Source organism: Brachionichthys hirsutus, chromosome 5, assembly GCF_040956055.1.
Source record: "Brachionichthys hirsutus isolate HB-005 chromosome 5, CSIRO-AGI_Bhir_v1, whole genome shotgun sequence".
Taxonomy (NCBI): Eukaryota; Metazoa; Chordata; class Actinopteri; order Lophiiformes; family Brachionichthyidae; genus Brachionichthys; species Brachionichthys hirsutus.
In genome coordinates, this window is record NC_090901.1 from 5510111 (window position 1) to 5523726 (window position 13616).

Below are 13616 nucleotides of genomic sequence, written 5' to 3' on the forward strand. Positions count from 1 at the left end.
CTAAATAAGATTTACAGAGATAAAATTCTAAAAACACAGATAAGGTCCTTAAAGTGTAAAAACTAAAGCATCTCCTTACATATTATCAGAAGAGGAACATCTCAAAGAACTCATTATTATTGACTTAATCTAGAAATCAATATACTATACTTAGTGATCACCAAATGCATAATGTTTGCTAGTTAAAAAATACATCATACAAGTGTCTGAGATGGTTAACATTTATTCTCTCTTTCATTCTCATCCTCACTGTCGCCATGTTTGTGTTATTGTGCACAGGAGAAATAACTGCAGTAAATATAATATTAAGTTTCAGGTAATAGTGCTGGTAATAACCGCAACACTACTTGTGATAGTACTATGAAACTAATGTCCTCCTTTGAGGCATAGCTATTCTCATTGTGTCTTCTCTGCTGTTTAACGTGAACATGTGCCAAAGCACACAGGAAGCGTGCACAGCTCTTTGAACAAAAGCATACACTCAATGAACGTGTTGTAGTTTGACTTAATGTGGCATACAGTGTCCTCATTAGTTAAGCCCCTGGTATGGACTTTGTTAAAATATCCTTGTGATAGGGTCAAATAAATATCAGCACGGTCCTCGTATAGGTTTCACGTCAAGTACACAACAACCTTCTAATAGCGATAAACATGTGGTGTCCCTCATAGTTCTGAGATGTAAATGTCCTTTATCTCTTCTCTGTAATGATTTTTGAGAAAGTCATTGTATTAGTTTAACCTTTCCCCTTAAATTGCACTAATGGATTACAGCAAACTTTAAGATCAATACTGGTCTTAAGTCTTTAACACTGCCCTTATTTAGAAATGATAAACAAACACAACTGGATCTTCAATTATCATGTACAGGCAATTGAGTTTCTAAACTTTCACATGATGAGGAACAGTGGGATTTCTCTTTGATAAGCTTATGTATAAAATGTAAAGATACTCTAAGCGCCGTTGAATTGTGAGCGTATTTACCTGAGGAAAAATCAGGATCAGGTCCATAAATGAAATGAATGTGCTGTCAATTCCAAATCCGTTGGCCTGCTCCGATGTGGAATCGACTCAGCTATAAGACGACGCTTGTGAGAAATCTCTGTCTCTAATATTAAATGCGCAGCAGCCCCAAAGACAAAATGTGACCCCATTTTTAGAAAAATCTGGTGGTAAGATAGAGATCCCCACCCTACATGATTGTGTCAAATTCCATAAACATCAGTCAATAATCAACCGAGATATTGAACAGATTTAGAAGCTCCATTCCCTGCAATGTTAATGAGTTGCGTTGCTAACAGTCAGACAGATAAACGGAGGCAAAAACCTAAGAAGAGCACAAAAAGCACAATTACCAATGTCTAAAAAGGAATAAAAATATGTGAATACAACACCTGTATGTGTTTATATGTCAAATTTACATTGAATGCATTTTGTCATACAGGTGTGTACAACAAGATGTGACATCACTAACAGATAACCCGAGTGAAGGCTTTGTTTGGTTTGAACACAGAAATGAAATATGATGTTTAGGGTTGCTCTTTACATAATTGCAGCATTAATTCTGTCCCATTTCTGGACAAATGGTCAAATCCTGCTTCCTGTTCTGCTGATCTCTCTCAGATTACACACCGCTCTGCCTGAACGCTCACGCCATTCACCGAGGAGGGACCGTGTGCCGCGCGAATCACATCCTCCCAAAACCAGAGGAGGCGTAGCTTCAGCTTCCTGCCTTTAATAAAGACTGTATAGCAGCAACAGCTCTCCAAATTAGGATTAGCCGTTGCAGACAGATGTTCCTCTTGCCTGCAGTTTAAAACCTCATTCCTCTGCACCCAGGCAAGAATTAGCATTAACCTGGCTTAATGAATTTTACACTCTGTTGCAGGCCTGCAGGAATAATACAACAAGTCTTTTTTTTTTTTTTTTTTTACAAAATGTTCCTCCTTATTTTTAGCCCCAAAAAATGAAATAAAAGCCGGCGAGCAGTGAGACTGATGTTGATGATGATGAAGAATATATTTATTAGATAGAAAGTTAGGGTACAAGTACAGTCACACAGAAGCAAGTATTACAGTACAAATAAGGTCAAACATCCTGTCTAAGAGGAGCATTTCAAAAAAGCCCTTGCGGTCTTGTTTCCGTTGAAAGTCCTTGGTACATAAATCATCGACATTTAATGATACAAATTTAACAATAGAAATAAAAATAAAACCAATATTAAATTACTCAATTGATGCAAAATAACAATAGAAAAATTAAAATAATTTTACACCACAGATGCAAACTAACAATAAATTTAAAATAAATTACACCACTGATGCAAAATGACAATGAATGACAATAAATTACAGACACTTAATATATGCAACGTAGGTGGACAAAAAAGGGGTGGTGACTGTCCTACACGACTCTGTTAAATTAGATGGCGCGTCTCATAGCGTACGTCATATCGTACGTTGTTTTTTTGTGTGTGTTGGGATTGTTATATTAGCAGTGGCCAAGTTGTGTGTGATGAAGCATAGCATTGTTTATTGACCTGCTGATGAAGCAGTCGTGTTATTGCTGGTACTGATCATACCTGGTGGAGCCCCTGGGCGGAGGGTAGAAACAGAGCAGCAGCACTGAGCTCTGCAGCTGATGAATGTGTGTGTCCCTCTGCTTTTATTGGTAATAGCATCAGGAACCGCTTTAACCTTAGCTTATCTGTGAACTACACGATCACACCGGAGACCATCAGGAGTCTTTTCATTGATCTTCTTCCACTTTCTTGTGAAGAGGATTTTTCTTTCTTCATGCCAGCTGCATAAGGACTGAGACTCCCATACAGTCATCACATCAGCATCAATCAGACACTGACATGCGGTGTGAGCTCGCCGCAGATCATGCAAAATCATAGTAAAAAAGAATACTAGGAAAAGCATCTCAGAGAGCGCAGACCTCACAGCAAGAAGGTCACGGGTTCAAATCCAAGTTGAGGCCTTTCTTTGAGGAGTTTCTATGTTCTCCTCGTGTCTGCGTGGGTTCTCTCTGGGTTCTCCGGCTTCTTCCCACCTCCAAAAACATGCAAATTAGGTGAATTGGTTACACTAAATCGTCCGTGAGAGTGTTCATGAATGGTTGTCTGTCTATGAATGGTCCCTGCAATGAACTGGCGGCTTGTCCAGGGTGTACCCCGCCTCTCATCTGTAGAAAGATGGGATAGGCTCCAGCGCAACCTGCGACCCAGATGTTGGATAAAGCGGTCAGGAAAATGAATGAGTTTTATTTTTAAAGTCTCCATTATAAGTGAATGTTATTGTTATTTTTGTATCCACACGGGTATCTGGATTACTCTCAAAATTGATTGGGATCTAACTTAGACCAAGACCCTTTTTTTTTTCATCAAGATCCATCCAGCAGTTTTTCCATAATCCTGCTAACAAACAGCCAGAGCGTAGCCTCCTTGGCAGAGGCAATAAATAGAATTCTGACTTGCTTTCTTGCTTTGTAAATTGATGACGTAGGGAAAAGCTGGGGTGACTGTCCAAATCGTCCCGCTGGCAGACCTAAATTTCACACATTGTTTCATCTCTATGGAAACGAAAGTTGAAATCTAACAAGCTCTGATTTTGCAGGGAGCTACTGCCGGGGAGGAACAGTAACGGCACTGAAGAAAGTCGACATCCTGACAAACAAGCAATCATTTCCCAAGTGTTAAAATGGGCAAAAGATTTTTTTGAGGGATTTGCCAAATACCCATAACAGAGATAACGCGAGAAGGAGACATTTGCATTCTGTCTCGTTCTTTTATTTATTCTCTCAGTCCTCTGGTGAAACGCATCATACCCGCATATTTGATGGCGAAAAGGAATTCATCACGCAAGCGATGTGAAATCAGTCACCGTGCATTATAGCTGAGTTGTCACGGTTACTGGCGCTGCGTTACGCTCTGTCTTTGAGGCCTGAAGTGTTTTGACTGAAATCCAGTTCAGCATCAACATCCAAGAAATGAGCTTCCGAATGTGGCCCGGGCCTGCCGTCCAGTCCAAGCAGCTGCTTTCTGTTCACTTTATGGTTTATGAGAACAAACATGAGCTCATTTTTGTTATTGACTATCCGTAATGCCAAAAGCTTTTACCTGCAGAACAGAGCTGGAAGATGTTCCCTCTCGCCACCTGTCGTTGTCATCATTTCCTTTGCTGAGTATCTAAATTTAGGGAGATCCTCGGGGCCTGCTACTGAGCATGCTTACGGCTATCTGCTGTCCCAGAGCTGCTCTGTGTGCAACAGATGAGGCCTCGTAGAATACTGTAAGTAAATCCTCATTAAGAGTGACTGTCCTGCATGACACTGAGAGAAAGGAGGGGAGAGAAGAGCATGAAAGATAGAAGGAGGCAGCAACAATAGAACCCATTTGAGCTGCATTGTTCAGCTTCTGACTCAAGCACCGAGGAAGTGGGTGACAGTAAAAATCCTGCAGCGCATATCTTTTCCTGACTTTAGTGTGGTTGGCACGCTTCCTGAAAGTCCAATGTGTCACCGTTACATCGTTGAAGGACTGAGATGCAGACACGCCTTTATCTCAACATTATAACCAATGCAGTTTTAATTAATAAAACTAAAATCAGTCATCAGAAATAATTAATATTTAATTATCCAGCTAGTGCCAAATTGTCTAATTAAGTTATTCCAGGTTTACCAGCAGGTAGTAGATATTTTGAATAGGGCTTCAATTATACTGTACATAGGTTGAGAAATGCTGAATAATTCATATTAAGTTAAAAGAAAGGGCTAAAATCAGTTTATTATCACTTATTAAAATTTGGTAATCCAAAAATCAGAACGCCACATGCATTTCTTTAACAACACCCACCAACATTGGAAAAGCTGCTGTTATGAAGGACGTATAAGTGTTTTCCAATTTAAGTTTTATTTATCAATGATTAATATTATTAATTACAACCTTTATGAGCGTGTCCTGCTCGAACAAGGTGACAATAGAAATATGAATATAGGTTCAAACGGTAACCACGGCCTGGACCGCCTGATAAACTTAATTTACAGTTCATACTGTATTCATTCCTGCAGGGACAATTACATTAATTAAATGATAAACATGGCAACAAACAAGGAAAATGGAGTTGGCGGGTTTAATGGGTTCCAACAGTGTGGCTCAAGCGTATTATTTATGAAGGGTAAATCATTTCCTGTTGGTAATAGTTCAGCCAAGTGTGCTTCCTCCCCACATCTTTGCGTTGCCCGCCCCACGGAGCTGCACGGGCCCCTCTGTGCCTGAACCCGCAGGGCTTCCTGAGCGTTAACCAGCCCCCCTACTGGGCTGCTGTGCCATTAAATCCAGTTATAGATTCTTTAAATGTCATTTCATCCAGCAGGGGACAGTGGCCTTTTGCAAAGCAAGCAATGTGACCACTTTTTTTTCCTTCCTCCTCTTCTTCAGGCTTGCCTGTAGTGCTTGGCGCTCATGCGGAACCAGTCGCCCTGGTGTGATGCTGTTGTTCTTCTTTTTCCTTCTCCCTCGCTCACCCCCAGGATACACCCCAGCCCGACCGCTGGCTCCATCACGGCGGCCTCCTCAGCGAGCACCGCTCAAGGCAAGCCATCTCTCCGCCGCATCAAGGGCCGCATTCACAGGAGCAAGAGTCTGGACAGCGTCGATCTGCTCGACTCCAATGTAAGTAACCCAACTCGAACAAATCAGCTGTGTCATCCAACGTCAGTGTGAACAGGCCTGACCCATGACCCCTGACCCCAAATTTACAACAATCATATCAACAGAAAATTGCACCGGTGTCCAGGTTCATCATCAAAATGAATAAAATAGTGATACAGGAATTATTTTTTACATTGGTTGCTATGGTAACAGTAATGTGCTGCCGGTCCATTGGCGTTACAGACTGAAGGCAAGAACAGTGACTGTTCACAATGTGTGAAAACAAAAGCCCAGTTGAGTCACATATGAACCAAACCTTTAGCCTGCAGTGTGAACATACCCAAACAAACCTGTTTTTTTTTTTCTTTGTTCAAATCAAACCAATGAGATTGGTTAACAAGCTTCAGATCTGCTTTAAGGCAAAATATTTGGACAGTTTGGATTGTTGTTGCCCATTATTTGCACCAATAAAAAGGTGCTGAGTCAAAGCTAAGATAAGCTAATCATCTTGGGCAGGTCTCCTTGTGGAAAAGTGCATTTCCCCCAAATCCCTGCCCTTCCTTTAATAATGCTCTCACATTTGCAATTAACTCAGAGATTGATTTTAAATCCCGCTAATTTGTCTTCTCAGCCAGATGATGAACTTTTGCATTCACCGGCCATCTTGAATGATAGTTGTCATTACCATATTTGATCCGTCAGATGTCTACTATTGAAATGATAACTATTCATGTTCAAGATCCACTCTACTGGATTCTAAGAAAATAATTATTTGAGCATCACGGTTGCTATTTCATTCACAGACACGTCTTTCATCCATGTTCACATTCAGAGAGCAGGTGTCTCCATCCTTAAATGTTCCCTCGTTGCTCAGCATGAATTCTTGCTCCTACTTTTACAAAATGATCATGAATGTTGATTTTTTATTAGTGTTTTAAATTCAGAGCTCTGATAGGTATAATTCAAAGCAGTTGTAATACAAGCATGTACTCTGCTTTTCCAGATAGTGCAGTAGGATGCTGAAGCGCCTCATCCTTAAGGGAATTAGATAATGTTGACGGCTCAGCTATGACCCGATTGTGACTTCAGCTCAAATACTTCATCTCATTAAAGGATCACAAAACCACTTCAACTGGCTGAATTATTTACGCAAGTATTAATCAGCATTTTTAATACAGAGAAAATTATATATATTTGTTATATATCTCTAAGACAAATACATCATGCTTAACTTGAAACATTGTGCAAGTCACGCCTCATGATTTAGTGGTACTGTACAATGCCTTTGTGCTGAGGTTGATCAATTTTAACATGAACCGTATTCACCTTTGTAATTAAGAATGTTAGTATGATTATATTTATAATAAACGCAAAGAGCTCAAAGTGAGAGTTGAATTCATTTAGCAGGCATCATACAACAATCGGATGCTGGACACATTTCTTTTCTATCTTCCTGATTGCATAAAGTCAAATAATCTCTGAGTCACTGAATCACCATCCAATCAAAGATTTAAACCAAATCTGTATTCGCCCTGCTTTTAACACTAAAGGAATGATCAGGGGAGCAGCATTTATAAATGGTTATAAAACCCTGAAGGAAATTGTTGAATGTATGAATGTTGTTCCTTTTATTTAGAGGCTGTTAGGATATCTGAATAAATAAGTGAAATCTTGGACTTGCTGATGGCGCAAGAAGAAAAGTTAGTAAATCAACAAAGTGAGTTGGATTCATCCTGTGGGAAATGGTGATTTTTTTTAATATATATATTTCAAGGTTATACATTTACTAGTTGTTGAGTTGTTGTAATTTTTTTTGTTTCTTTTCAACTCATTGACGTGGAGATATTTCAGATAAGTGACAACTTGGGCCTCTTGACTTGCAGAAAAGTATTTATACTTCCTCAAGGCAAGTCATCCAGTAATTGTTGAAATATTTAACTTTAACTTAAACACTGTGAAAATAACACACATTAAACAAAACAAAAATATTATCTTCATCTTGGGCAAAATAATAATAATAATAATAATTGTCCTGATTGACTGAATAAAAGACCTTCATTTTATTTAATTACACAATCATCATTCAGTTTCTGCCTGATAAACCTGACAGTGAAATACTGGAGGTGGATGCTTTTAGGCTGTGATAGACAGATTAGTGGTGGCCTTGATTTTGAGCCACAGCAATCATAAGCCCTCATCTGAATAGAAAAAAGCATGCACTTTGTTCTCATATCCTCTCTCGCTCTGCAAGTTGCAGGAAGCAACTTGCCACACACAGCAGCTGTCATTTGTCTTCGTGTCCTGCCACTCGGAGGACATTTCAAACAGCTCAAGAGACCACTATCTCACCAGAGACTCCACGAATGTCTCCTGGCCTTTTCCACAGTATATTTCTTTTGCACGGCCTGTGTGTGCACTGGAGGAAAACTTGCTGACTTTGCCCAAACTGAAATGCAGCTGATGGAAGTAACAGTCCACCTTACAGTGAGTGATGAGACTGCAGGATGCTGAGCAGAGGAGCCGTTCTCATTGCATCCTGCTAAAATGTCACCTCAGACATAACACTTCCTCTGAGCCAACGCATGATCTGCAGCTGCTTTCTCGCGAAAATGAATTAAATATCTTCCGATTGGCCATTTCAACAGAAAACCAAAGATATCAATCAACCGAGTGTATGAATTTAGGTCCATAACAATCATTGGCCATCAGCGAAGAGCCGTATGATCGATAGTAGTTAAGACTTTGTTTATATCGATTGCTTCTTTTGATTGCATTTCTCTCTTGATAGTCAGGGGAGGACTTTTGGCCGCTGGCCACTCGCGCTGTCATTTGTGTTGGCAGGCAGCGCACTTGTTCACAGAAAGCTTGAATCAGATTTTAGTGCTAAGGCTGCAGAAAGCACAACAGAGATGGAGGTGAGGCGGGAGACTACAGTCTTTTATGCACACGATGCCTTTGTGTAAACGGCGAATTATTTTATGTGTTCATCAACAATAGCGTGTCCCATTTTGAAGCAGCAACAATTACAGTATTTGATAGCGCTTCAGGGAGATGCATTCATCTGGTGTTTCCGTAGCTCTGCAAGAAAAATCACTTCCATTTATATTCCTTCTACATGATGACTTGTGTGTCTATAAAAGACTCTTCCTGGATTCATTTTAGGACATAAATTGTCTCCTATATGTGTGCGTTTTTATGCAGGATGCAGCTTTATTTTTATGTGCAGTATATGTCTTAATGACAATCAGCAAAAGACACTCTAGGCAGCTAAACTGAGGTTGCTGTTGGGGTTTCCTGTGCCTTAATTTGGGGAAAGGTCTGGTTGTGATGCAGTATTTTTCCTGCGTTCTCAGCTCTTTTTGAAATTGTTAAAGGAATGTTTGCTGCAGAGGCTTTGACCAGGTGAGTTGCAGAGAAACAACAAAGACTGTATCAGCAGGCTCATATGCAGCTAAGCCAAGATGAAAAGCACAATTAAATTACTCTTTACCAGACCAGGATCAGTCACCAACCGGGCTTTGCGAGCTGTGCCTTGGTCAAACGTTTAAACTCGTATTAGGCCTGCTTGCCCCATTTGATTTCTAACATCCCATCCTTGGCTTCAGTTTGCTGTGGATGGAGGCACTCCCCCCCACCCCCCAATCCACCACCAAAAAAAGCCCCAGCGTAAGCATTTATTCACTGCTCAGTCTTCAGAAAGTGCTGCAGATGCATTTACGGATGGAGCAACTGCAGCTGAATTAACCAATCTGCATATTCAGGGCCTGTTGGAGGGAGATTGTTGCCGTGTGAGGAAGACTTGGAGGTGCATGAGGGTGGAAGCAGAGGGCTATAACAGAGTGAGACATACCACAAGAGGAATGGAAGGAGATGGCGGGAGGGAAGTGCGTAGCGCAGGGGGTGGTTGCAGGAGATTTATCACGACTAACACTGTGGGAGGCCTTATTGGGTGGAGGAGAAGGGGGGGGTAAGGGTTAGGGAGAAGGGAGGCTTTGTGCCGGGAGAAGCTGCTGGTTTCCTTGAGGCGAGGAAACCAGCACAACAAAAAAACATGTTGTTGTGTAACAAAAGAATGACTTGTTTTGTCCTATAGGTGATGAGAGCTGGGTGATAGTTGGAGGTGATGGAAGGGATACTCAGGAGGAGCTGGCCTTGTGTAACTGTGTGTGAAGGTTGCATGCGGGATCCCACCGGCTGCATTGAGGCGATGGCTGATGTGAGGGTGTTTCTGGAGGTTGCAAGGCCTGCTAATTTGTCCTCGAATGGGACATATGTGGCAGGTTACTGAAGTCAAACGGAATTATGTTGTCTTGTTGCTATAAGAGGTTTAAATCAGATAAGTGCTATTTTGAGGTTTATTATTATTTTATTACCCTACTAGAAAAGCACTCAGAGCGCAGACCTCCGCCAAGCAGCTCATTCCCCTCCTAATTGGATCTACACCGTCCATGTTCTTGGTATCTTTATACACTAGCCAATTCAGTCAATTTGACTTTCGGTGAGAGGTGTGTGTGTGTATGTGTGTGTCTGCTGTGTCAGTGTGTGCATCACACCGTCTGCTGTGTTGCTGAACATGTAGGATGTGTGTTGATGCCCAGGGAGGCACCATATGCTGCTTCGACTCCGTAGCATCTCATCATGGCAGACCCGTAGCTGAATAAACCCCCCCCCCCCCCCCCCCCCCCCCCTCCATCCCCATCAGCTTACTCTGTGCAACATCAGCCAGCACGGGTTGAAATCATGCATATCCGTTGCCACCAAGCCTGTTTTCTCGCCACCATGAATAAAACCTCCTTTTATAGAGTTCAGGTTGGCTGCTTGACTCTGTTGAGTTTCTGTCCTGCAGAGGGCAGAGTTTTACTACGTAAATGCATTTTTTTTTTTTACGTGTTTGAGTGTAGACGGAGAGGTAGAGTTGGAGATACAGGTAGGATGGAGAGTTTAGAATGAATGTTTAGTAGGTTGATACTGTTGCAGTTGCTTGGATATATTCTGTCGCTTAAAGCCGTGGACAGTGCAGCGTAGAGAATGGAAAGAATTCTTACAACGAGGTCCCCGATGCTCCGTACATCAAACTCAGGCACATCTGATTTACTGCACAGAGCAATTCTTCTGTTTGAGATTCTTTAGTGATATTTATTGTATTGATATTACCAGCAGTGCAGATTTATATGAGTGTATGGCTTCTTTCCGCAGTGCGGTAAATTTACCCCCCCTGGGTTATTTTTCTCCCTTTTTCTTTCCATCTCCTTTACCTCCATCACCTGCCCTCCACGATAACCCTTCGGTCTGCTCCGAAGGGAGCGCCTGATCCCATACTACCACGGCCTCTAATTGCCTCCCTCTCTTCCTGAGCGAGGTTGTTCTTTATATTTTGTATAAAGCAGTTTCTTCCTTTGTGTTTCACACCAGGGGTCGCACTGTGACTGTCTTTTATCAGATGTGATTGTGAGAAATAGCATCGGTTGTAGGTGAGAGAGTTTCCCTGTGGATTCCTGTTTTTTTTAACACAGATAATTCATTTTATATCACAATTTCCGGCCGTATCACAATTAGATTAATCAGGATCCTGCAACGACAAAACCTCTTACGGAGTATTGTTTAACAATGGCATATACAATCGCCGTTTTACTATTATTTCACCTTTCTCTCATGCATGCGTGCACATTACCTGATTGCAATTGTTCATTTATTAGCACTAGTGCTCCCCTGTTGAGATAATCATACTTAGGCGATTGCTTCTTTGCAGCTGTGCATGATGCTGTAGTTTGATCCAGACAGGATTTGGATGCCGGTGGCCTGTTGTCACGTGATCCACAGGCTGGAGGGGGGTCAGTTCATGTCACCTGATATGTCTGAGCTGTTGGTGGGAAAAATTAGAGACAGATTAAAGGTTCATTTAGGGTATTTTGAAAAATATGTATGTCCCTCCTGTACATGGGGTTTTTTAGCTTTGAAATGCATGAATAGGTGAATCCAGATTCATTGTCAGTCACATCCTGCACATTCCTGTCAGGTGTTTATTTGATTTGATTATTTCTGACTGTACATCACTGTGTAACCTTTTCTCACCTGAAAGCAGGCTGATCTGTATGTTTAGAGGGGATAGTGTTTTTTCACATATTTGCATGTATGTTCTCAACTGATCTTGACTCTTGACACCCAATCGGCAATTAAATTCTTATTATAGTATATGAACTATTATTTTCATTTCAAGCACACGTAAACAAAGCAAGAAAACAAAATGAGTCCTATGCAGCATGTGTTGTTTGTTTGTTTGTGCTGGCCTTGCATAAATGTGGATTATACAAAAACCTAGCTCTGTATTTGTCACAAACGTATCAGTATATCAGGATCAGATTTCAGGTGCACAACGTAAATGTTGCAATTTGAGTATGAGATGGACAGAGATCAGAGGCTGCAGCTAAACTTTCCCCATTTTTGGGCTGATTTTCACTGCTGCACACGCTCAACTCTGCTCCACAGAGGTCACACTTCATTCTTCTACTGAGATGATTTTTTTTTTAAGCTGCTGACTTCAAAAGATATCTTTGTCTTGCTAGATCATGGAGCCCTGTCTTCTTCCTCAGCTGTGAATGTGCTGCACCACATAAGGCATTATGAGACTTTGTGTAAGGAATTTCAGTCCTGAATTAATGGGGGGTGGCTGTCAAGTCAAAGCGCCTGTTAGAGGACGGCAACGCTGGCAGAGGACACCACAGAAATCACAGAAATGCACGCCTCTGTACTGAGTTCACTCTATTGTGTGTCTACATTGATGTACTGCAACTTGTAAACCTAAATAATAGATAAGAATCTTGAGTATCTTATTGCAGGTTTGGCAGGAATATCAGTGTTTCTTTCACTCCGATATTGTGCAAATGCATTTATTTGCTTCCTCTGCGGTGCTATGTTTAACATCCGTTATGTCATTTGATAGCTGCAGTCATGAAACCTCCTGGATAGGCACGTAAATCTTCGCTTAGTCAGCGGTATTCCTGACCTGTGTGACTGAGCGGTGACTTACTCACCGTCAGGGACGATGCACTCTAAAAGCCAGCATGCCTATTTTCTCCATTAGCGTGATTCGTTCCCAGACTCTGGTTTGGGCCTCGTATGCACAGTATGTCTGCATGTGCTGATGGGAGTGACTGCTTGCATCATTTGTGTTACATGGTCTGTGACGCGCCCGCTGTTCTTGCACCAACAGAGGGTATTTCAAGGACTTAAATGGAGAAACATTAGCATAACCTCACATCCAAGCTAATTAACAATATACAGGCTGTGGCGAAGTTTGCATTTATACATTTCCAGGGGGATTGATAGCTTACTTACAATTTTCTGCTTCACTACTTGAGCTAATACTGAAACATATTATGATAACTAATGATGCCATCATTTAACCAGTGTCTGTGTTGAATGATGTCCAGAGGTTTACTTGCTATTGTCATCAATTGATGCCCAACAAAATTGTAGTCGCACCGTCATGACTTCTTTCTCTTGATTTCTCGTGTTTACTGCTATTCATCGCATATTGTTTTCCCACAGGCTATAGTTGACTGCCCTTGTTTATCTAATTCATATGACCTTGGCCAACTCGCTTTCTTCTTTATAAGATGCCGCCTGCCTTCTCGCAATCCTCCAATGGAATCTGCGGAAGTGTCCTTACGTCAGCAACATTGCAGGACCTCTATGCTCCTCCTGCATTATATTCAACCCCTATCTTGTCTTGCACTGATTAGCGCCAGAGGTAAAGTTGACAAGAACGGTCACACAATCTCAGAGTGATAAAATACAAAAGCAGGAAGTGGCACAATTAATTAGTTAATTCTGGAAAAGCCAGGAGAACATAATAAAATGAATGTAATATAGTCTTTAGAGGGGTGTTTGGTGCAATGCACACATTTACATTCTATTGTGTATTGATTAAATCGGTATACCCCATGGGAAGCAGTATTAAGCATCG

The 13616-nt window shown here is 41.3% G+C and overlaps 1 protein-coding gene across 1 annotated transcript in view; it reads left to right on the forward strand.

Moving 5' to 3' along the window:
- The window catches only part of tjp1b (tight junction protein 1b), a 46180-nt gene that overhangs the window by 8727 nt on the left and 23837 nt on the right, over positions 1 to 13616 (forward strand). Inside the window, exon 3 of the mRNA XM_068739404.1 lies at positions 5530 to 5671. Within this exon, the coding sequence (XP_068595505.1) occupies positions 5530 to 5671 (142 nt within the window). The remainder of the gene's footprint in view (positions 1 to 5529; positions 5672 to 13616) is intronic.